The sequence below is a fragment of the Rhododendron vialii genome, chromosome 1a (genome assembly GCF_030253575.1).
Source record: "Rhododendron vialii isolate Sample 1 chromosome 1a, ASM3025357v1".
Lineage (NCBI taxonomy): Eukaryota > Viridiplantae > Streptophyta > Magnoliopsida > Ericales > Ericaceae > Rhododendron > Rhododendron vialii.
In genome coordinates, this window is record NC_080557.1 from 17,088,693 (window position 1) to 17,114,264 (window position 25,572).

General features: G+C 38.9%; 3 protein-coding genes and 1 long non-coding RNA gene across 4 annotated transcripts; 2 read left to right on the plus strand and 2 right to left on the minus strand.

Annotated features, from left to right (window-relative positions):
• The first annotated feature begins 1,028 nt into the window (after positions 1-1,028).
• LOC131311603 (F-box protein SKIP5) lies at positions 1,029-6,335 on the plus strand. Its single transcript, XM_058339141.1, has 5 exons — positions 1,029-1,302; positions 3,521-3,665; positions 3,746-3,824; positions 4,976-5,034; positions 5,868-6,335. Exons 1-5 carry the CDS (start codon positions 1,170-1,172, stop codon positions 6,214-6,216), a joined length of 765 nt encoding a protein of 254 aa, XP_058195124.1. The 5' UTR covers positions 1,029-1,169; the 3' UTR covers positions 6,217-6,335.
• A 2,857-nt stretch (positions 6,336-9,192) lies between these two features.
• Positions 9,193-18,207, minus strand: LOC131311516 (uridine 5'-monophosphate synthase). Its single transcript, XM_058339042.1, has 7 exons — positions 17,647-18,207; positions 16,361-16,726; positions 12,571-12,654; positions 10,923-11,005; positions 10,742-10,829; positions 10,391-10,645; positions 9,193-9,607 (listed from the first exon to the last, which is right to left on the minus strand). The coding sequence occupies exons 1-7, from the start codon at positions 18,070-18,072 to the stop codon at positions 9,479-9,481; spliced, it is 1,431 nt and encodes a 476-aa protein (XP_058195025.1). The 5' UTR covers positions 18,073-18,207; the 3' UTR covers positions 9,193-9,478.
• A 2,331-nt stretch (positions 18,208-20,538) lies between these two features.
• Positions 20,539-21,256, minus strand: LOC131311903 (uncharacterized). The gene is made up of 2 exons (XR_009195655.1): positions 21,132-21,256; positions 20,539-20,781 (listed from the first exon to the last, which is right to left on the minus strand). It is a non-coding gene; the product is annotated as an uncharacterized LOC131311903 (long non-coding RNA).
• A 2,960-nt stretch (positions 21,257-24,216) lies between these two features.
• On the plus strand, positions 24,217-25,357 carry LOC131328898 (uncharacterized). Its single transcript, XM_058361865.1, has 2 exons — positions 24,217-24,522; positions 24,689-25,357. Exons 1-2 carry the CDS (start codon positions 24,217-24,219, stop codon positions 25,355-25,357), a joined length of 975 nt encoding a protein of 324 aa, XP_058217848.1.
• The last annotated feature ends 215 nt before the right edge of the window (positions 25,358-25,572 follow it).

Here is a 25,572-nt window from a genome sequence, read left to right on the forward strand (position 1 = left end):
AGAGAGGATACCTGGATAACTATTGCAGAGAGAAGGAAAACGTTGAAATGATGGTGTTAAGTGTTAGGGCTTCATTGTTGCAAATATATGTAGGGGTAGAATTGTAAACTAACATAGCCTTACCATGTCTTGGTGAATAATTTTACTTGTGTCATGAGGGTGGTAATTTCAAGAGTAGAGCCCATGTATTGGTAATTAATCCTGGTCCACGCCTCTTGCCGGTAATTCTCCTGAAGAGAAGAGAGAGAAGGAGCTCTGGCATGCCAGAGGAGAGATAAAGAAAAGGGGACGGATGAGGAGAGAGAGAGGGGGAAGGGATGGGTCCACATGAATATGTATATATATATATATATATATATATATATATATATATATATACACATACAATCATTTTCAAATGAGGAGGTCCTTATTTTGTTAAAATAAGGACCTCTCTATTTCTCCCATTTTCCTTTCGAATTTTGATGATCTGAGCCGCTCAATGTGTTTAGAACGTGATTTTAAAAGTACCCGCGAGGAATCAGCAAAAAAAATAACCGGGAAGAGCTTCATCTGAGCAGTTTTTATTTGAATCGTTCGATAAAAAACAAACAAAAACTGCTCGGATGAAGCCTTTTCGGTCATTTTTTTTGCTGATTTCACGCTTGTACCCTTAAAATTACGTTCTGAACACATTGAGCGGCTTGAATCATCGAAATTCGAACGGGAAAGAAAGGTACTTATTTTATTAAGTTAAGGTGGTCCTTAGGAGAAAGGGACACACACACATCTCTTAACTCGTACTATCACACATCCTAATTACACCACTACAACACACATTCATTTCTTAAAGTTTTACACTCTTAACAACCAAAAATTGGAACCCACTTTATACACTTTATGTCATATAACACACAATTTTTAACACTACCACTAGAGATACTTTAACACCCTGCTACCCCTGCTAATGCATGCTCCGTAAAATATTGAGAAAAAAAAAAAACAAATATTAGTAGTAAAATATACTAAGGACCAAACTGAGAAATGAATAAACTTCAAGCGCTAAAATCACATTTGGGGTAATGTCTACGTTGCCCAAAATCAAGGTCAAAGGAAAGAGAAGAGAACTCCGTCGTAACATCGGAGCATCATCAGATCAGCCCCTGTAAGATTCTGAGGTCTGTGTTTGAATGGAGATGGAGGAGGAGAAGCGAAAGTGGAAGCGCTGCTCCGAACAAAACTCATCAGCAGCACTTACCCATATAAACAATCTGGACGACGGTTGTCTCATGCACATCTTCAGCTTCTTATCCCCTATCCCAGGTACCATCACAACCATAATACTAATAAACCCTCTTTTTTTCTTGGGTTTTTATTTATTTTGTTTGAGATGAATTCTAAGCGTGTTAATTCGATAATTTGGGTGCCCTTTTCTTGAATTTTGATTGTTAGTGTGAAAAAAATATCGACTCTTTGAGATTTCGATTCGTTGCTGCGTACCTAGGAATGAGCATCAATTGCAAGATTCTCTTGTATTTAGTGACGACCCGAGTTTTTAATTTGGCACCAGTCTTGATGAGGAGTGGAATTTTTGCATTTACGTACACCTGTTTTGGGCTGCAGTACCCTAATTCGTGTAGATTTCTCTTCATGTAGTTATATTTTGTACAATTGGGTGGTAAAGTAATGATCTTTGAAGCAATCTACTGAACTCAATGGGATTCCCTTCTTACTGGAAAAGATGGTTCAGAATAGGGAGATGGGGTGTTTGATTCGGATATATTGTGATGTTAACAATAACTATTGTTAGGAGCTCCAAAATGAAATTTTGCCCTTTGCGCATATTCCCTCGAAGAAAGAAAGGAGCGAGCGGACGTATTTTGGGTTCTAAGATAAGTAGTTACTTAGAATACCGTAGAAGGAACATTCACCACAGGTTTTCATCTAACTCTAAATTTTGTTGTATTTCTTCATTCCCTCCTACCTAAGAAGCATGGACACGTCTAGCAGCCTCACCTATCCGTGTTCGACACGACACTCTCCGGAGCATGTCATACACAGCTAAGTACGTGTCAAATTTTATGTGATACTATGTTTGGTCGGACATGTTGCGGACACTCTAGGACTCATTGGGGACATTGTAGGGATACGTTGAGCCCACTAAAGACCAACAGTTTGGAGAAAAGATTAAAAGATACCTTAAAGTTATAAATAGATGATGCGTTGATATGGATCCAAATCTGGATACCTAAAACGGGGATATGTTATATAAGTATTTTATGTTCTATAGTTTATATGAGCATGAGTAAAAAAGTTTGGCCTAATATTTCTTTTACTGTTCTATATGATACTATGGACTACATACATATAAGATAAACCAAACAGTCCAATGCCCCGAAAACCTAAGGGTTCCTCCACAAGGTTCGTCCACAGGGCTCCAACTCTTAGTTAAACACATACCATCTTTATATGCGAAGAGCCCAATAACATGCCAACAGTTTGAGAGAAGAAAATGATGTATGTAAAAGCCCTCTAAGCTGTACTGGACGTGATTCGAAAACTTATTGGGCTTTTAATTGATTTAAAAATGCAGCAGCACTAAATGAGATTGATTTACAGCTGTAAATACAAAAACAGAAATGGATGAATGTAGCATTTAACATCTATACCTCATTGGAATGAAACAACTGTATCTAGTCCAAGTTTTCCTGTCTCACGACCAATTTGAAAAGAACAAGAAAACAGCTCCCCGGTCTCAAGTTCTTCCTGTTTTTCTCTCTTTTTCGGGAAACCAATGGGAGTGAAAAGTTGTTGATATCCCAGATTTCATTGTCTTTGATCTGGTCTGTTGTATTCTGAGATGCATCGAATACGTCCAATCTGCTTTAGACATGCTTCAGTCTAGTTTTACACCAGGTTCTTTTCCTTCTCCTCCTACTGGGCGAATCCCTCATATATTTCCAACAATTTTACTTTTCCAGCTGAAGCGAATAAATAGTAGTGGCAAATTAAGCAGCCGTATCCCATTTCAAACCACGGAATACCTTACAGCTTACGCACCCTGCACCCGCACCTGTGTTGGGCCGTGTCAACACAAGTGCTTCCCCTAAAATGGGGGATCCCTGTAATATAGGTAATTGGTAATTTATATAGACTTGATGGGATCTCTTCGATAAAAACACTGAAAATGTTGGAAGTTTTGAGAGGATTCAAGTATGATTCTGCAGCTGTGGAAAACGGTGTTCGCTTGCTTTTACTTTGTGATGCTATGATGTTCTGTGATACTTTGAATGCTAGCATTATTCTGCTGAGTTGGAAATTTTAGTTAGCAGAACCTGAACTCATTAAAAATAAGAGGGAGCAGAATATTTGCTAGCAGAGTGTTTTCTTCTTTCATGTTATGATGACAATGCAACTAAGCTAGTTGAAGAGGCTTCCGGATTGTTTTCCTTAAGGTGTTAGATATAATTTGCTCTTACAAAATAGAATTTACAGTATCTTTTTGTGTGGTCTATATTACAAGTTGCTATTGGGTTTGCAGATCGATATAACACTGCCCTCGTTTGCCAAAGATGGTGTTTCCTGGCATGTCATCCTCGCCTTTGGCTTCGAGTAGATCGGTATTTGAAAGATTTATCTGAGCCTGGAGTTTTCCCATGCATTGAAGCAGCTGTCTCTGCTGCAAGGTTAGTAAAGTTACTTTTCGTTTTATTTGGTCTGAGGTCCAATTAAACCATGAAAACCTCATCAAAGCTTGTGCAAGTAGGCCTGGTGACACCATTCTGATTGCAGCGGGAGGGACTCATATTGCTTCTAATATTCTGATTAAAAAGCCACTTTGCCTGGTATGTTTGAGTAATTTGTTCGTGGAATGTATGTATGGTGTTAATTTCAAGCCCTGTTGGTTGATTAGTTGACTTGCAACTTACCATGATTGAAAACAGCTTTCACCTTCGGTACCATGTTTTGTAGTTATTCTGGGAAACTTCGATGCAGCTGCTGGTTATCTGTTTCTATTTAGAGATTTCTGTCAAGAGATTTACTCCCTTAGTAAATAGGTTGAATATCAAAAAAATTTGCCATGGATGATGGGATTATAGTAGCTTCGCCTGAGTATTTGATGCATGCTGTTGTTGGGTGTTCTTTGCTTTTGCTGTCCCTTTGTTTTAAAGGACTTCTGCTTTGGTATGCATGGTTAGTTCTGAGGATTGATGCTACTATATGTTATTGCTTCATACGGGAGGGTACTGCATTCTTTTGTTGCTTTCCTTTATACAAGCCAGTATGACTTTTGATAAAAAGATAAATATCTTAAAACTGCAATCAACATCTGACCTCAGTCTTGTGTTAGTTAATTTTCTTTGTTTCTCTGTCTTAGAATGTTTTGCATCTACTTTGTAATGATCGCCATCAGTGAAAACTTCTATTAGCAATTGAGCGCCAGTAGCTGGAATTGAGTTGCGTCTCTTTGATAGATACTAGTGTGACAATGTAATCTAGTTGAATTTGGAAACAGCTATCTCTTAACTTGAGAAATTCCACAATCTCAGCTCGAAAATTAATCTTGTTTTGCATTTGTAGTTTGAGATTTAGAATACCTTTGCTCTTTGTAATTTTCTTTGGAGAATTCCATTTCCTCTCTTTCTTGTACTTTTTCACTTTCTCAATACAATTTGTAGTAGTTGTAAAAAAAATGTTTTTTTAGCTGGTTCTTTATCATCAATTTCACTATGTTCCCATCGCAAGCAATGCATGTGAAAACCAAGTTGGATGCAGATTTTACCAGTGAAATGAGCTGAAAAGTTCTTTTAGAAGTCTTAAAAATAAAGTTAATTCCAGATTCTTTCCTGTGCGTCTCTTGTTTCATGTCAGTACCAAACTTCTTGTTCATACTTCTAGCCAAAATTAGGGATGCGACTACTTGCTCCCTGAACTAGAGTGAAGAAGAATAATTTTTGAATACGGCATATTACCATGTGAATATAACTTTGATCAGATTGGTGGAGGTGAGCTTCCAGATGATACAACACTTTCCTGCTCCCGAGGTTCAGACAGGTTTGCAAGTTTTTCACTATGGCCCACTTTTTTATTTAGAATGCTTATGGGAGATTTGTCACAAAAAATAATTAAAATTGGTATATTTCCCAAACTGGTGGATATGATTGTTACTTTTGACTGAAGAACAACCTCTGAGCCTACTGCATGAACTTTGAACCATCATTAAGGTGGAACCTGAAATGAATTCACACACGCACACACCACGTGCGGGGGCGCACACACACACATTTACACGCACACATTGGTTGATTTATACACAGACTACAGAGTATAGCCGCATATATACATTCCTCCCACTATGTGACCGAGCGTATCATTGAATGAACAGCTGTCAACGCCTGTAACTTATATAACTAACTAAAGCAAAGAGAAATTATCCAGTGTAATTATATACAGCCCAGCTAACATGACGCTCTTGATTCAAGCTGTTTAATTTTTAAATTGGTAGTTTGGATTTTATCAATTATAGCCTAATTGATCCAGTGACTTGGTTTTACACCCCTTATTCTATAAATTTATACTGTGAAAACTTGTTCTGAAACTTGCGCGTTCAAAACTTATATGATCTTCTGTTATACCCGATAAGTCATTTGCTTCGTACTCACCCAAAATCCCTGGTCAGTGTCTGGAAGCTCTTGTACTCACCTCGAGATTTACGTATCTAATTCTTTTCATATCATGTGGCTGAGAAGGCATGGGGGAGGTGGGCAGAGATTTTTGGGGACGGAGGGATAAAATATGGCCATCAAGGCAGTTTGGAGTCAATTATTCACCTCTATTATTTTTACTACACACCTGTATTGTACCCATTGTTCCTTGTGCTTGAGCAGTGCACTGGAGTTCGTTTCCACCTGCAAACTGGCAAACTTAACTGTGAAGGCGGAGCTGGGTTGCTGCTTGCTTCACAGGAGTGGGAAGCTGATTATTGACGGGTGTATTCTCCAATGCGAGTCCAACCCTTTAGACTACCTTTCATATGCGATTGTGTGCGCGGCCAATGGTCCTGAGGTAATCCCGCCCTTAGTGAAGGCTTGTGGCGATGGTGTATTTGTTTCTCGAACTCGTATTGAAGGAGGTGCAAAGGCAATTTCAACTTCTGGGACCCTAGCACTGCAGCGTGTTCGGGTCATTTATGCGCGAACTTCTGTCTTTTTCTGGTTTGATGTGGAGCATCGGTGACGGTATTTATTCTTTTACCTCCCGAGCTTGTATGTATTTTAGCTATATAGCTGTTACTTGCTCAGGTAGCAGTGTTGTATATTGCTTTTGCTTTTTATTCAGGACAGTGTTCTCTGCTATGTTCTAAGTCGCCTCGTGTTAATTGATAGTCAGTCTTCCCTCTTATATCGTACTATAATGAAAGAGGAGCAGTGCCAAACATCGACGTAATGATGATGCCGTGTCTGTCATTTGTGCCTGGTATCACAATCTGATAACAAACAATTAGATTGTGATAGTACATTTGCTGGGTTGTTTGTACCGTTTGTGTCGTTGGGTCTTTTGTATGGTTGTATGCATACGGTTGTACTATCTTTTATTTATATATTTAGGGTTTGTTCTAATCTTATTTGATATCAATGAAGTTGATTTTGGAGGAAGTGAAGAGTTATACTAGCTCTTGGAGACATGAGATCAAATCCCTTGACAATTTCAGAGTTTGTTGTGATTGGAGGATTACTGGTTCAGTTTTCTTGTAACTTTCTTTTTCTAGTTTGGTTAGGCTGGTCAGGTTTTGGTTGATTTTAGTTGGTCTGATTGTATTCTTTCTCAAGGTCTTTCCTTGAGTTTTGGGCTCGGTCCCTTTAATAAATCTGCTTTTCTCCAACAACAGAAAAAAAAAATGAAGTTTCTCATATATCAAAAACAAGAAAAAAGAAAAAAAGAATTAGCCAACAATTATAGATGCATAGTGAATCTGACAATGCAAACGGGACATGTAATGTGATGGCATGGCTTAATATTGGGGTTCATTTTTTCATGTAACAGACCCCTATACGTGATTCATTGATAGACATTCCAAGAAAGTAGATATAGCAATCACAAAGGAGGTCAAAATATCACGCAAAACATACAAGATCTCACAATCAAATGCACATAACGGATGGAGCATATTTTCAATCAACGCAGCACCAGACAATTGACAAAAAAACAACCAAAACACCCACATAGGGGTGAGGGAACCTCCACAATGGCAGAGAAAACAAAAAGAAACGAAAATATCAATAAATCAAAAATCTACAATAGACTCACACTCCTAAATTCAACTGCTCAAAAATGCCAGTCAAGACCGCGGCTTGGAACCTCATTTACAATTTGGAGTGATGCTATTTACCTTTTACACCCGGAACTGATAATTTGTTTGGGGTTTCGACTCTCTCTCTCTCTCTCTATACCGACTACCCAGTTACCCACTAACGCACCAGACTAGCTACATCAAGCCACCAACAGCAGGCGGCCTATTCGGCCTCCCAAGTCCCAAGCCCTCGGATATCCTCTCAACCACCTCACCCGCTAATCGAACCCCTGTGCAAGGGACAACATAGGTGTTGTCTCCATTCGAGTCTGTCCATGTTCGATAACGGGCGGCTCATATTTCATCTCGGTCAACGGCTAAGATCTGTTCGGCTGAGATGAAATTTGAGCCGTTCATTGCCAAACATATAGCTCGGATGGGGACAACACCCTTAGGCCCTGTTCAGTTGCATGGAAAGGACGGGAAAATCAACTTTCCTGTAATCTTCTGTGTGTTCAGTTACCAGAAAAGTTGTGGAACTCATAGCTTCAACTTTTCCACTGCTTTCTTGCAAAAGAGGTCTTGCCAAAGGGAGGAATTCTTGTTTTCCTGCAAGATTTCTTGTCAACAAAACACACAGGAAAATAAATTTCATTTTTCTTTACTGCACTTTTCTTGGGAATCAATTTCTCATACAACATTCCCGACGACTAAACGAAACCTTAAGAGGTAAACGGTTAAGATCTGTTCGGCTAAAATGAAATTGAGTCATTCATTGCCGAACATAGACAGCTTGGATGGGGACAACACTAGGGGAGAACAAGGTCCCCGACTATCTCGACGTTGATTTCCAACTAGGAAATAACACAACTTAATATTTCAGCCGGTGAGAGAAATTATGCAAAACAACGGCAGACAACATGCATGATCTACTGAGAGAGGAAAGCATAAAGTAAGTAAATGGGCCTTCTCTTTGATTTCTATCGTTTGTTTTGTGACCCATAATAGTAATTTGGTTAAATGGAAAAAATCGTACTAACAAATTTTAATATTTTTTGTTGACAGAAAATATTTTCAGGTCTTTGTATGATCAGTGGACTCAATGGTGTAATTGATTGCATGTTGTTGGTCAAAATCTACCATTTTCCTAAAAGAACATACCTGGACAGAGGGTGTGTGCTGTGCAGCTTCGTGCTGCACAGCGTGCTGCACGGCCTCCGGCGAGGCTTTTCCGGCATTGGTTCGACGATCGGAGACGTTCACCGCGTAGAGCTCGTCGAGTTCTATGTGTGCATCAAAAATCAGCTCAATCAAATATCGTTAAGGGCCTCATCCGGACATATATAACTTGAAAAAAAATGAATCCTAATGGATACGAAACACTGGATCAAAACCACTAAATCCATTTTTTTCAAGTTATATATGTTCGGATGAGGACCTTAACGATATTTGATCGAGCTGATTTTTGGTGCACATGTAGAACTCAACGAGCTCTACGCGGTGAACGTCTCCGATCGTCGAAACGATGCCGGAAAAGCCTCGCCGGAGGCTGTGCAGCGCGCTGTGCAGCACGAAGCTGCACAGCACACACCCTCTGTCCGTAAATGACACACAACTCCAGGATCTCCAATTTGATTGAGAAAGCTTGGCCTTTATTTTTCTCATATAGAAAGGAGAGAGAGAGAGAGAGAGAGAGAGAGAGAGAGAGAGAGAGAGAGAGAGAGAGAGAGAGAGAGAGAGAGAGAGAGAGAGACCACCCCACAAATTCCCTATGAGTTTTCGTCCCAATTTTCATTCTACTTAAGAGAATATTCTAATTCAAAATATCATAATAATGAATGAAAGTGGACCAAGTAGTGACGCTTCTTGTATGCGTTCTTAAGAAAAGGAATTTGTCCATTTTTCGGGGTCTCAAAGGGGCGTGAAAACACATAAGAACTCTTAAATAGAAATGGAAAAGAGACTGAACTCCTTTTCATTATTCCTCACAAAACCACAAACCAGATGCCATTCATATTTTCCAAACCCCAACATAGCATGAGTGAGGTTAGAAATATTGGGATCAAAATCCTCAAGATCATACTAAGCTTAGCTTCTGATGTGCCGAACATGGAAAAAAATAAGCTGATCTCATAATCTGAGACCATGCAATAAGACAAACCGTCCCCAGCTAAACAAACTGAGCAGAAGACCATGCATGTTGGAATCTCATACGCAATTGGCCAAGTATGCATCCCATCCTTGGAGCCGATACTCACGAGCCGCCTCCACTGGGTTTGCGGCTTTTATAATCCCACGGCCCACAATTATGATGTCACTGCTTCTATCAGAAATCACCTGAAACAACATATATTTCATTTTCGCAGAACCTCCACAAATTTAGAACAAAAGCAAACAAAGTTCAAGTCTCTATTTACTCATGCTCTAGTCAAGTCGCCCCAATTATCATATTGAAGACGGGCAGTTCACACTTGAAGCAATTTTGTGTTCAAGGTCTATATTGCAATAATAGTTTGAGATCTGCGTGTAATGGATTTGAGACATCAGATAAGCGGATGCGAAATGCCTATTCCACAATATTTTTTTGAAACCACCATAAATTTCTTAATTGTGCATCGAAGACAAAAATAAATCTGCTTATCTCTCTACTTCAGCGTCCACGTTAAAAATCACCAATCTATCACCAGCACTTAACCTTCCTTTGAAACTGGATTAAGCTAAACAGCAATATGACTAATCCCAAGGGGAGAGAGATCCAATATTTTTTCCTCAAATTTATTCATTCCAAATCCATGGGAAAGATCCACCAAAGGATAAGTTGCTCAGATGATCACGTTAATTGCAATTAACTTCAATCCTTGACTCATACAATTCAAGGACCACCTTAAAAACTATTTGTAACTTCCATTAGTAAACTCCTCTAAGGAGGTGGTGCGGATCTGGTGGTTTGGGACTAGCAAATAATTTATAGTTCTTAACAAGGATATTAATTTGATCATCACTTTCAGGGGGTTGTGTGATGAAAAATACAGTTGTCCATGATATTTGTTTCCCCAAGCCTGACTAAACATTGGAAAGGTTTTAAAGAATATTCAACAAACAATGAACAGCAGAACTTACTGAGTATGGGGTGTTATATTGTTGACCCAGGTCATCACCGCCTTTCACCAGTTGCACTCCAGGGGTTGCATGAATAAATGACGGATTTCCTGATCCACCAGGCCATGATGCTGGATTGACAGATATGAATCCAATGACAAAATCTGAATGATCCTCGGCAATTTTGACAGCTGTGCTTGTGTAGTCTCCCGTCGCAAGATTACCAGCAGAACTCATTTCAGCAAGCAGCAAGAGCCCCCTACCACGAGGCAAACCCTACGAATATTCAAAGTGTTCAAAGAATGAGAGATGAAGAGTATTTTAGCCCTTGCTATGGACCAACTCGAGCTCAAGTTGACCTATTATGCAAACCTTCAATTTCAGACCATCCACAATTCCAGGGCCTGAGATAATGTGAGCATTAACTATGTCCGCCCAGTCCAATATACGAAAGATTCCACTGTGAACGACAATCAAAGTCCCTCAATAAAGGGTCATGAAACAAGAAGATAACATGTTAACATAGAAGAGAATAAGCAAATCAAATACTCACCCTTCATATTGCATTGTTACCGTGTTACCAATGTCGGCGAATTTACGGTCCTCAAATATTAAGAAATTATGCTTTTCTGCAATCTTCAATAGAATTTACAGTACCATTATTAGTATGGTCATTGTTCAACAAAAGCAATGTCAACTGGCTGATGAACTATAACTTCAAAATACATTCTTCTTGAAGGCAACATGTTCTATCATAGTCAACAGACTCAACCCAGTAACTGATGCAAATTATTATTCAACTTCTACGAGATGCCTGCTCCCAAGAACGAATATTAACATAAAACTGTGCTCATCAACCTAGAAAAAAAATCATAGATAAAAGCTGTACATGAAAAATGTTACGAAGCACCAACATACCTAAGTAGCCTCCATATGTTGTCCGACACAGACAAGCCAAGGCCACAGCGGGATACACATGAGGTTGAATGCCTAATTAATTTACTTAAATTTTAAGCAGGGGACATGGTAGTCTCAAGTTGGACATGCTGGGGACATGCTTGTCAATTTATGATCTTGAAAACTTATTTTCAAGGTTAAATTATACGGTTCCCAAAGTTAAAAGTAAGAAATGCAACCCAAAAACGTTCAATGCTGCAAAACCTTCGTTTAAATTACAGTATCAGAAACCATAGTTGTCAGAATCGTACGATTCATGATTCGTATCGTACGATTCGATACGATTCGGTGGGTAATCGATACGAATAGGCTGCCGAATCGGAAATAGCTGAGAATCGTAAGTGAATCGGTGATTTACGATTCTTATCATACGATTCGATACGATTCGGTGGGTAATCAATACGAATAGGCGGCCGAATCGGAAATAGTTGAGAATCGTAAGTGAATCAGTGAATCATTCGATTCACTTAAAATTTCCGAAATTCATTTTTCTCTTGTTTTGCTTCTTTTGTTGTTTGAAAAGGGTTCAAATATTTTTTTAAGGTCTAGTATTGTTATATATCATCTATTGTCTATGTTATATGGATAGATAATAAGAAAAAGAGATTTATTACAAGAGTGAATCGAAAATGAGGAAGATAAATGGAATAGACCTTCTAAGGGTTTGTTTTGTACTTATAACTCTTTCGAAAAAGAACCATAAGTAGGCTTTACGAATCATTATCTCTTGGTAGTTGCAATAAAAGCAACTTACCTAATATTCCACGTTATTATCAAATCATCATTTAGAAGAAAGTATTTATTGATTTAGGTCTAAATCTTTCATTTGTAGTATATATTGTTGTTACCCTAATCAATAAGCATAGGTTTCTATGCATTATAGAAGTCATGACTGAATCAGAGCGATTCACGATTCGAAAAATGACCATTCCGATTCTCGATTCGATTCACGATTTGACAACTATGTCAGAAACTAAAAAGAGAGAATTGAATATCAGAATATTTGTTTTGGTTGCTTCTGGAAACAATAATGATATGAGTAAACAACTAAAAGTATACAAGACTATATCTCTCTCTTTTTTTGCAATATCCCTTGCCGTTCAGATTCCCACATTTTAAGAGTTACAGTCCCGTGCCTATATCATTGTTTGTATCCATGCTTCTAAGACTAAGTGAAACAGTACGAAACTTGTCCTTGCCTGGTTTTCAAAAATTCAAAATGAAGAACAAGTTTAGCTATGTACCGAGCGAAGTTTGGAGCCAAAATCTGGTGTGAAATCAGGCAATATATCCACATGGGTTTTTAATAAGCAGATCTCTTGCCCAACCTGTGAAATATTCAATCAACATTAATACAAAATCAGATGAGACAGGTAAAAGCGGTGCAAAGCTTAGATACACATACTCACATGCAAGCGCACCACAATGCAAATCGAAATTCATATTAAAGATCAAATTGCATGTCTATCCACCTCATCTAAGCGACATTCAGTTCAGGCCCAAGACTATCACTCACTTGCGCTTCGTGCCGACACCTACGCAATGCACCTCGAATGCCTAAGTTGGCCTTCCCCACAAGCAAACGTTGCCAAGGCCTACACAGTAATATGATACCAACTAAAAGTCGCTACTTATATTTTTTTTGATGAAGATAAGTGGGTATTAAATATATTCCAGTGTTTTGTTGCATCCATTTTTTTTTTCTTTTTTTGTCTTTTGAAGATAGTGAGATTCGAAGAACTAAATGTGGGGTGTAGGTCACAATTTCCCCGAAGCATGATAAAGCATCCCTCATGTGATGGATGTGATCCCTCACTTTTTACATAAAAGTGTGATCTGCTCCAGTTTCATTTGACAATCCACGCTGTTCATTTTGTAGTTTTTGATATATACATCATCATGCAATGAATCAAGGATCCAATTGTATTTATTAACAGAGCAAAGGACAATATATGGTTCTTTTAAAAGCCACATCTAATCCACCTCACATTTAACAAGGATAAGGAGAGCTAGCTTCAAAAGCGGCAAGAGCCATCAGGTCTTATTTGAAACTGAGACCTAGGAAATGAACAATTTGAGTCTTCAAATGCGACCGCTGGGGGTCCTACCTTGATTGATACTTATCATGACCAACTGAAAAAGACTCCAACAATATGAGAAGGCAATGATGCCTTTAAAACGAGGCAATATTATCCTCTGCTTTTTCTTGGAATAGGAATCGACTATCTATGTTTTGCCCAAGAATAACTAGATTTTTCTATGCATCAAAACAAAACACCAAGGTTTTTCTACCCTCACCTAGTAGCTTGTACATTGCAAATGTCAGTGATACATTAAAGCCAATATAGTTGTACCCTAACCTTTTTCTCGAAATACAGAAGGTAATTTCCCAGCTGTTTTCTCGATAGGAAAAACAAAGAAACAGTTTTGCCCCGAAGAGCATCTCTGGCCCTTAACCTTTTAATTGACAAACAACCAAATTTTGAGTAGAACCCCTCTAAACTCATTCCAAATACATACCTGATGTAGGACAAAAATGGAGAGTTTTTGTATTTTATTTTTATTGTTTTAGAATAAGATTTTGGCTAGGAATATTTTTATTTAGGTTAGAATTATTAACTTTCCGTATTCAGTTTGATTTTGATTTCTGCCTTTATTAGGATTCTTGGTCTACAAGAATTAGGATTTTATTTTAATTAATTAGGAAATATCTTTTATTTAATGCCGCTTGTTTTGGCATGATTTATTATTTCTTTTACAGTAGGATTTCTAGGGTTAGGGTCTTATAAAAAGGGCTGTAACCTATTCAATTATTCAACTTTTATAACTTTTATCAATAATATTCAGAGATTTTCTCTTTCTTTCTTGTACGCAAGAATTGCTCGTTGCGACGAGTTGTTTATCTCGTTTGGACTAGTACGCTAACTAGTCTCTCGTGAATTCTGCCGCGTCAAGTGGTATCAAAGCAAGGCTTTGCCTGGTTCGATGTCACCAAACAAAGTTGAAGACACACCCATTGACGTTGGTCGTGGGCGTGCTGACCTAAAGAAGATGATGGAGGATACCCGAACACAATTGCAGGATCGAAGCACTCAGTTAGCCGAAATCCGTCAAGATACTCGCACTCAGTTCGCAGAGATCCGTGATTTACTGCATGGGTTGACTCTACAAATTCGCCAAAGGCCAGAAAGGGTTGAGAAGGATCGCGCGTTGGGATTTGCCCATCGCCAACCTCCTAACCAGAATAGGAACCGCGTTGAGGGATTTGCCCGCAACCAACCTATTCACCAAAACGTCTCCGGAGGATATTCTTATTATCACTACGATAGTAGGAATGAATTTGAAGGCGAGTTATTCGAGGGCCATGATGATTATCAGTCGATAAAGGACAAGCAAATTTCAGGTATTACAATAAGTTGCCAAAATTTAGTGGTCTTGAATTTTTTGAAGATCGTTTGGATTGGATATTGGACATTGATGATTTTTTTGAGTATACGAAAACTCCTTTTGAACAAAGGTGGAGGTTTTTATTATTGAAGCTTACGGGCCCGGCGTTACAATGGTGGTTAAAATTACAATCGTCAAGAGATCGATTAGACAAGCGTCGAATTCATGCATGGTCGAGAATTAAAAGACTTTTGGTGGAGAGATTTTTGCCCTGGAACTATGAGGAATTACTGAAGGAAAAATATGGGCCAAAGCAACAGAATACAACCATTATTGTCAAAGATGTTGAAGAAGTTGCAAAAGAGGAGGGAGATCGGATTGAACTTGGTGACGAAGAAGAAGCTGGTGATGAAGAAGTTGGTGGCAAAGAGGAATGTTTGAGTGCCCCTATGCTCGAACATCGGTTGGATTTAGATGGAGGTGCAACCAATGAGGTAATTGCAAGCAAGGATGAAAATATCGCAACATTGTATCAAGTACGAGAACCAAAGGAAGAGGAAAGTCATAAATCAGAACCTATAATTTCTCGACATGATGATGTCTTCCCTAATATTGAGCCTTGTGAGCCACACGGAAGTATGAGTGGTCCCAATGGTGAATTTGGTACAAGATTTCTTAATGCTACATCATTCATACATGATGTACCGATTAATTCTGCGATGGATCAACATAAAGAGAAATTGGAATTTCTGCATGACGTTCAATTTATTGATTTTCTTGGGTTGGAGCAGTTTGAGTTTTCACTCAATTCTCGTATTGTGAAAATTGTCAATCAATTGAAGTGTGCAAAAAAACTATCTTGGCGAGTGTACTTTTATTGGAAGACGAGCGAGAAGTTGAAATATTCCAAATATTTATTTATTTGGAAAGGCAGATGGCAAGTTTCTAATGAGAACTCGAGGGCGAGTTCTTTTGAAGAAAAAGAGACTGATGTAGGACAAAAATGGAGAGTTTTTGTATTTTATTTTTATTGTTTTAGAATAAGGTTTTGGCTAGGAATATTTTTATTTAGGTTAGAATTATTAACTTTCCGTATTCAGTTTGATTTTGATTTCTGCCTTTATTAGGATTCTTGGTCTACAAGAATTAGGATTTTATTTTAATTAATTAGGAAATATCTTTTATTTAATGCCGCTTGTTTTGGCATGATTTATTATTTCTTTTACAGTAGGATTTCTAGGGTTAGGGTCTTATAAAAAGGGCTGTAACCTATTCAATTATTCGACTTTTAAACTTTTATCAATAATATTGCAGAGATTCTCTCTCTTTTTCTTGTGCGCAAGAATTGCTCGTTGCGACGAGTTGTTTATCTCGTTTGGACTAGTACGCTAACTAGTCTCTCGTGAATTCCGCCGCGTCAATACCAAATTGAGTTTTAGTCAAATCTTTAACCAAATCAAGGGAGCTCTCAAGCTCTTACTTAAAATTTTGAAGGTTTATGTTGTTCTTCACAATTTACAATTAGGCCATCCATGAAGCTTTTTCTCAAATTTGTGCTTCAATTTGGGCTTGTTTATTGGAGTGATTAATACCAAATGAACCTTCTACTTGAGTTAAATTTTGACTAAGGGCTGGAGATGCTCTAACCTTATCAGCAATGTCAAGCAATTCTGCGGCAGTTGAAACATCAGCAGACAAACACAAATTAGTCTCCTTCTTCACCATCACCTCAAACAACCTCTTCCCAGTCGGATTCTTCGCCATCTTCGCCCTCTCCCCATACGGAACCCTAACCCTAGCTGCCGCCGCTGGCATTGTCGGCACAGCAACCTTCCTATTCTCCTCGAGAAACTTCAAAACCAAGGCCTCCGTCTCCTCTGATACCCTCCCCTTGTCCTTCAACACCCTCACCATCTCACTCAGCTTCACCATTGCGTGCAGCATGATCCCGTTCTCGGCCAAATTCTCCCTCCCGCCCTGCTCCCGATCGATCATCACCACCACGTCCGTAACCTGTAAGATGAAATTATATAAGCATGAATATATGCAGCAGATATTAGAACCGTACTACCCTCTAGCCACTACCCATTGTTGTTCAAGTTGAACACCAAACTCACACTCTAAAGACCTAAGGGTCTTCTAACCCATGCATGTCTTAAGTGCCTTGACTTGATGGAGATCACAGGCTTTATAAACATGCTAGGCTAGGACCCTTAATCTCTTCTTGAAGAAACCTTATAATTTCCAGCCATCATAGAAACTTCTCAAAAATAACGGAGATAGTAGGTAAGCCTTGCTTTTGAAAACCACCACTACAAACAGAAATTATGTAAGTGGACAATACATTTGCCATTCATGCGACTAAGTGGGACACTTAGGCCCGTTAAATTCAGTGTTCTAAAAGTCGGCCGCCTGGGCCAACGAGTCCTCGTCTAGACTCTAGGCGGTGGTCCAACGCCTAGATTAGGCAGCCGACTCGTGGGCACCCAGTCCCCACCTAGGGGCTAGGCGATTGACTAGTCGGTGCCTCGGCATCAGGCGCCTCTTTCCTGCCCGACTACAGCCTATCAATTTTTAGAACATTCGTTCAATTGTAAAGAAAGGAGTAGGAAAATATAGGAATACTAAACTTTCATGCATTTTCTTGGCGTTCTGTTAGCAAGAAAATTGTGGGACCCACGCCTCTTATTATAGAATTAGTTTTTTCTCAAAACACATCCTGCAACAAAACACAAAATTTTGCAAGAATCTTGTTTTTTCACTAGTTTCCCAAACAATCAAAACTATTTTTTTTTTAAACTTTCTCTTAAATTTCTTTTATCAAATGAACTCACGGAGGAAAATACTTTTTCTTTCCATTTACTTCACTAAAATTTTCTGGTGACGAGGTCCCAGAAATGTCGTGGTTAACAATCAGATTATAGAGACAATACCCTCATCCCCGCGGCCCGCAGCGGCGCGGCGGTCTCGAGCACGGATGCGCCACTGGTGACGAGGTCCTCGACGACGAGGCAGGTCTGGCCCTGAGTGAAGGCGCCCTCGATGGCCTTGGCAGTGCCGTAGTCCTTGACCTCCTTGCGGCGCATGACCATGGGGACGTCGGAGGAGGCGGAGATGCAGGTGGCGATGGGGAGGGCGGTGTAGGGGACGCCGCAGAGGAGGTCGTAGGAGGTATTCTTGGGGAGGGAGGAGATTAGGGTTTGGGAGATTTGGCGGAGGAGGGAGGGGTAGGAGACTATGAGGCGGAGGTCGATGTAGATCGGGGAGGAGATGCCGGACTTGAGCTTGAAGCTGCCGAACTTGACGGCGGAGATGTCGTGGAGTTGCAGGATCAGGGACTCCATTGATGCCGATGTCATTCTCTTCTCTCTCTCTCTCTCTCTCTCCTATATGCGCAAGCAATTGAGAGGTGTCTAGACTCTGGAGGGAGTGAGGAGTGCGTGCACTGTTACTAGTGCGCAAGGGAGCGTTTCCTTTCTGCAGGCTTTCTGCAGGAATATCAAAAAACGAAAGGAAATGATTTTGCCATATTTTTTTTTGTTAAAATTTTTTTTACGTATTTTTTATTAAAAATATATTTATGAGAGAGTAACGTTAACAAAAAAAAGAGTGATAAAATCAATTATCAAAACAAAAAGTTTGTCGATTCAAAATTGACTCCGGATATTATGTGCTACCGAGTGGTTTGAGAGCATCATGCTCTTAATTGATCCCGGGCATTGAACCTTCCATTTGGCAAAGGTGCTATTGGTATATCTGTACCAACGAGTACAAATCCTTTCTAGACCTATTTTAGTCCCTAAAAAATTATCAAAGCCGCTAATTTTGTTTAAAATACTTTGTTTACGGTCCATATAAAAAATAAGCTCAATTCAGTATCAGTTAGGGCATCTACGAAACATCCAACTTTATCCCATAATTCAGGCTTGAATTCTAAAGTAAAGTTTGATGTTTTGTAAATGTTTTTATTGATACCATATTGAACCTATTTTTTTGTAAGGACCGTAAACAAAATATTCTAAACAAAATGAGTAACTCCGATCATTTTTTTGAAACCCAAAACGGATCCACAAAGAGTTTGTATGCGCTGGTACAGATATATTATCTGTACAGTTATCATTTTTGAACTTATTTTTAGCCATTGACGGCTCTATACATGTTTACATTTCTAAAGCCGGAAATGTTGAACCGGGAGTACATTATACATATCATTTCAATTACCGTACTTATCCCAAATACGGAATGTGTTTACTAAAAGCTGGACATATTTACTACAAACATTGGAAAAAACTAGAGTATCAACAACTTTAACGGATATGCCATGAACCGGGAGACCTTACCATTTCAATGACCATACTTATTATTACGAATTAAGGTTACAACCACATTGTGGAACATCATACTCCTACGTTTCTGTTGAACTCGCAAAAAAAATAGTAGCAAATGTAGCAACCAGAAACAGTTGTTTTTCTATAAGAGAAAATTATGCGAGCAACAATAGCAAAACACTGAAACAACTAAAAATTGGTAGAACTCGCCACTAAAAACAACGTTTTTTTGCCAATATTGTATACGTCAGTGAGGGTTAGTGATAAGCACCCGAGAATGTAATGGAGGGTGTGCTGGAGTCTATTTTTAGCTTAATCTAATTGTTAATTAGTTGTTTTTAACTAAATTAGCTCGTAGAGCGTGCTAGTTTTGTTTTGTAGAAAAGCCACCGAATAAGGAACTTTAAAGGCCTAAGGCATGTCAAGGCGGAAAAATAACCCGATGGCCAAGGAATTGCCCGAGCAGAGGTAGAGTTGCCCGAGCAGAGGTAGAGTTGCCCGAGCAGAACCAGATTTGCCCGAGCAAAGAGGCAGGCCAAGCACTCAGCTATTGACCTCGGCATCGATGTCAAGGGAGACATTCCATCGATGCCGAGCCCCTTGGTGGTCCAAGCCCTTAACCATCTCGGCATCGATGGGATATATTGTGTTCCATCGATGCCAAGCCCCATAGCAGAGCACTCTAAGGTCGTTGCCATCGATGCCGAGGGGCTTAGAGGTGGATTTTCAAAGCATCTTGGGAATATTCCAGGCGCGGATCTTCAGGATATAAAAGCTTATGTCATTTTTTGTAAAAAACAAGTAGATAGATTCAAGTAGCATAATTTCTAGATCTAGATTAGATTTCATTGCAATTCAAATTGTTCTTGAGTGTTCTTCATTTTTCAGTTTTAAATATTTCAATTTCTGTCTTTAGTTGTTAGTTTTTGACATTGTCTCTTTAATTAAAGTTGTTTATTTTCTCCCGATCTATCTTAATCTTTAATTTTCTTCTAGTGTTGCTTTTCAATTATGTTGAGTAGATTTTTGCTTGCTTTTATCTCTCTAGATATGATTGAGTAGTTTCAAGAGTTAGGTCATGGGGTGATTAGCACCTCATGGCTCGGACGAAAATTGCATTTTGCACCCAACAAAACTTTAAACTTTGATTTGAAAATTGATGTGGGGTTCGGGTTTGTTTGACAAATTACCGAGGTGTTAACCTCTTTGATCATGTGTAGGTGGGAGCATCGCCTACCCACCACACATGATGCTTAGAGCTCTGTCGCTCGAGGTATTTGCCAAATGAATTCTAGAGCTAGCTTGGTTCTCAAATCATTTTATCTTCTGATTTGAGAACTATAATCGAGTATCTTAAATTGTGTAATTGGATGAAGAGTGCGATTTAGTTCGAGTCTTGAGTGTTAATGTCACACCCCACCCCGGGCCAGCACTCAAATGAGCCTAAACCGACGTGAGGGTGCAACATCAACCACCAACCCATTTCTATAACTCAAGTTTTAGCAACTAAATTAGTCAACAACCATTTTATTGATAACGCAAAACTTAACGTTCTTACAACACAGCGGAAGTCTTAAGAAAGCATTAAACTATACAATAAACCAAATATGAACATAGGCTGCAACTACATCCCTATCTACAAAATTTTGCCAAAACTAGTCCAGCCTTCCCGACATGCTACCCTAAGCGAGCGTACAACCCCACGACGATCAGCAGTGGATATCTACAACGCCTGCAAAACTGGATTCCAAAATGGAATCCAGGAGTGTTATGAGACATGGATGCAATTCCATATTAAAGGTACAGCTAAAAGATATATCTCAACCAGTCAAACAGTGAACCAAGCAATTAAAAGCAACACCGGGCACACAACCAATTATTTAAGGCATAAAGCCTTTGGCATTAAGCCAATCACCGGGCACACAGCCAATAGTTTAAGGCATAAAGCCATATGGCATAAAGCCAATCACCGGGCACACAGCCAATAGTTTAAGGCATAAAGCCATATGGCATAAAGCCAATCACAGGGCACTAAGCCAACAATCAAGTTTAATTCAATATAGAACAACATCTATGAATCAAACACTCACCTTGTACTCCAAAAGAAAGTACAACTATGATTTCGGTACTCCTTGACTCACCGACTCGTCACCTATGCACAAGCCAAATATTTTAGTATAGAAATACTTGAAAGGCTTTAACAAATACATTAACAATGTTCTGCATCAATTCAACTATATAGCAGTTGCCGAACAAAAGTAAATTTACCAATTCATACCCAAAACCAAGAATTTCACAAACACACTATATAGAAGAACCACCAAACGAATTATGTGTTGGAAACACCAAAATTCAGCCAGACAGTCTATCGTATATTGGCCATACTTCTCTATAGGTTTCAAAGAATACTACAAGACCACCACCACTAGCAAGAAGGCTTCTAGTACATCAATCTAGATATAAAATTTACCCAAATTGGACTCCGAATGACTAAGATATGCTCAATTGAAATTACACATCTAAAACAGAAACTACAGACCCAGCAGAACAGTCTGCGATCGAATGCTCATTAAAAATCACACACTTAATCTTTTCCAATATTTCCAACGCCAAAACAACACCAACTAATCAAGGTTTAAGAATCAACAGCATCCATAGTCGGTAAGCATATTCAACTATGACAAAATTGATGAAGAACACAGCTATAAAACCTGCCCAGAATTTCAGAATCACCAAACTATTAATTTCGGAACCAAAACTGATTTTGCTCAGACCAAACTAAGGCACAATCTTTACAGATTCAGAAAGATATACAAGTCTAGTTTCGGAATCAAGAAACGGTGCGTAAAACCAATACCCGAGCAAGAAGTTATGCCCGTTTTTCCAACACGTGTCGGGGCTGTCAGCACATACGCGAATCTGACTGCAGTCCGGTTCAAGATTTTTATCTTTTTTCAGGTTTCTCAGAAAATTCTGAAATTTTTACAGCATAAACTACACTCACAGAGGCATCTACGGTAAAAATACCAGAAAATAACATGATCAGAAAGACAAGAAATATTCATCAAAAATAGGACAGATTCAATTTGGTTCAACACAGTTATGCATAATCATACTATACACGAATTTTTCAGGAATAAACTCAACTTCAAGCTCAAAAACCCTCTCTCATGGCTTCAATTTGACCATACCTATTTCCTCCTTTCTTTCCTTCTTTCTTCTTCTTCTCCACCGGCTGATCTCTCTCTCTCTCTCTCTCTCTCTCTCTCTCTCTCTCTCTCTCTCTCACGTTGGAACAACTCCCTGATGGGTTTCCTTTCTGTTTTTTTTTCTTTCCCTTTTGATGACACACACACACACACCACCTCACATAAACACACGGCACACATGCACCAATTTTAAAAAAAATTGCACTTTAGCCCTTTAGGTTATTAAATATAACATTTAAGCACCTCAATTAAAAAGGGTGTTACAGTTAATAATTCCTAGACCTAACCTATCTTTTCTCTAGTTAATTCATTTTTAATTTAGCTTTTTATTTCCACCGTTTAAAGTAAAACAAAGTTGGTTGTCTAAAGGCCGAAAGCCCTTACTTGCATCTACAAATCCGATCAAGCCGTATAATTATTCCCTTGGGTACGATCCCGGATTTCCGGTTTATTATGCTTCAACCGACGTGTTAAACCCTATGCTTGGGATATTATTCCACATTATATATCATCGGAGTAAGCGAAGCAGTTAGTCGGAGAATTAGTATGTTAACAACCTACGGAATTCGATATCTCTCCATATGCTTAAACCCCATACATCTCCCTTGACCAGATGGGGAGCCACATCTCTCTGCTAAAAACAACGTTAGAAAAGAAAAAAAAAATAGAGATTATGTATACCTATACCTAACCATACATACAAGCCCGAACAAAACAACCTCATACATCCATCAGCACAAGGACGAAATCAAGATTTTACTCTAGCAGTGGCGAAATGTATATTAAAAAAATCTAGTGGTTGCGAGACTATATAAATTGGGCATAATTTTTTTTTACATATAATAATTGGAACCAGGATTTTACTCTAACAATGACGAAATGTATACTAAAAAAATCTAGTGGTGGCGAGACTATATAAATTGGACATAATTTTTTTTTTTACATAAAATAATTGTTTAAAAATTTTGTCATGGCAGTCGCCGCCACTAAACTCCCTGTCCCATCCTTACATCAGCACAACACATCCCGACAAACTAAAAAACGAGGAACCAATATAAACAAACAAACAAGGCTAGACAATACATTAAAAAAAAAACCACGCAAGCCCTTAGAGCATCCCCAATGGGGATGTAAAACCAGGTGCTATACTTAAAATACAACCAGATGCCAAAAAAAACCCTTCCAATGGGGATGTAAAATGGAACAAATCAGGTGTTAAAATGGCAAAGATGGAAAAGGGGATGGATATTTCCATCCCCATTTAACTACAGCTATAATTGACAGGTCATCATCCAACTGAAATACCATAATTTTGGACAGCCGGAATTTACCTGATTTCGTCGGAAAGTGGCCGGAATTTTGATGAACACCCCAAAATCTGAAACAGTCCGAAAGCTTGCCGAAAACTGATTCCAGGTCCGGAGATCACCGTCTCCGACCCCGATTCTTGACGATTCATGGACGGAGCAGATGGAAGCCTCGTCCAGCCCCTTCAGAAACCCTCATCCAGCCCCTTCGTTTTCCTCGTCGCGTTCTCTTCCGTTCGTAGAGAGAGAGAGAGAGAGGAGTGGGGCGTGGGGGTTTCTCCTGGTTCAGAGGGAGGGAGAGAGAGAGAGAGAGAGAGGGAGGAAGGGAGAGGGGGTCTGGTTCTGGTTCTGATCGTAGGTAGAGAGAGAGAGAGAGAGAGAGAGAGAGAGAGAGAGAAAAAAAAAAGAAAGAAGAAAGAGTAAAGGTGGGTCAGTGGGTGGAATCTCAGCCAACGGATCATTTGATCCGACCGTTGGTTGGTTTTTTTTTTTTTTTTTTTCTGGGAATCCGACCGTTGGCTGCCAACGGATCTAAACAAATTGCAACGGTAATTTTTATTCCCTACCTATAAATGTGTGTTTCTAATAGAATTTTACCCAACAAAAATTTTCTCCATTCTCCACAATCACCCTCCAAAAAAAAAAAATTTGTATCAATTATGGCAGAGGGAAATCGTAGTGCGAGAGGAAAATCGTTCAACTCCGATCAAGATGAAGCAATTTGTAATGCTTACTTGTGCGTTAGTCAAGACCCAATTGACCCAATTGTCGGTACCAATCAACCACGATCTAAATTATGGGATCGGGTTGCAAAAAAATACACCGAATTCACAGGAGGCGATGTACGATCGGATGCTTCTATCAAGTCTCGATGGCAAATCATTCAGCAGGCTTGCAACAAATATCGTGGACATTTAAGACAAATTCAAAGGCAACATCAAAGTGGAATGACAGAACAAAATGAGGTATTATTAATTTGTTAATATTATTATTTTGTTTTCATAAGAATTTATTTTCATAACAAAATGAGGTATTATTTTGCTTCTATCAAGTTTCTGTTTTCATAAAAATTTGTTAATATTATTATTTTGCTAATTAATTAATTAAATAATTTTGTTATCATGTGTATAGATTGATCTAGCGAAGAGACATTACAAAGACACTGAGAATAAACCTTTCGCCAATTTGGATTGTTGCTGGGCAATCTTAGAACACAGTATGAAGTGGGCAGATTTAACCCCATCCCGCTCCGACCCAAGATCTTCACAAATGGATACGAGTTCGGTCCCTCTATCTCCTGATTTCTCTCAAAATCCAAACTTAGATTCTCCTGATTTTTCTCAAGTTCCAAACACATCGACTACATTGGAAGATAGCAATCCTACGAGTGGAGGTAGTGTTCAGTCTCCAAGAAAGAGGCCTCCTGGATGTAAAGCATCAAAGGCAAAATTATTGAAGACCAAAAAATCAGGAAATGAGGAACGTGAATGGATAAACTTGATGGAAAAATTCAACCAAACTACATCTGACAAGGAAAGTAGGAGAGCTGAAATGGAAGCAAGAAGAGTCGCGGCTTTGGAAAGGACTACAACAAATGATGAGAGAAGGGTGGCGCTTGAGGAGAGGAAGGCAGCAATAAAGGAAAAAGAGATGGAAGATGGGATTATGCAAATGGACTTGGATTTGGTTCAAGACCCCCAAATGAAGGCTTATTATCAGTATCGCAAAGGTGAAATCTTGGTTAAATGGACGGCTAGCTCAAGTTCGAACGGTTATTTTCCTGATTTTCCTGATTATTAATTGTAATAATTTTTTATTGTCATATGTAATAGTCTTTAGCAATTATGTAATAATCTTGACTTTGATGTAATCGTTGAGTACTATTCGATAATAAAATGCATTTTATTTAGCTAATGAAGTACAAGACTCGATAATGAAATACAAGACTCGATAATGAAATACAAGACTCGAAATTGAAATACAAGACTCGATAATGAAATACAAGACTCGAAATT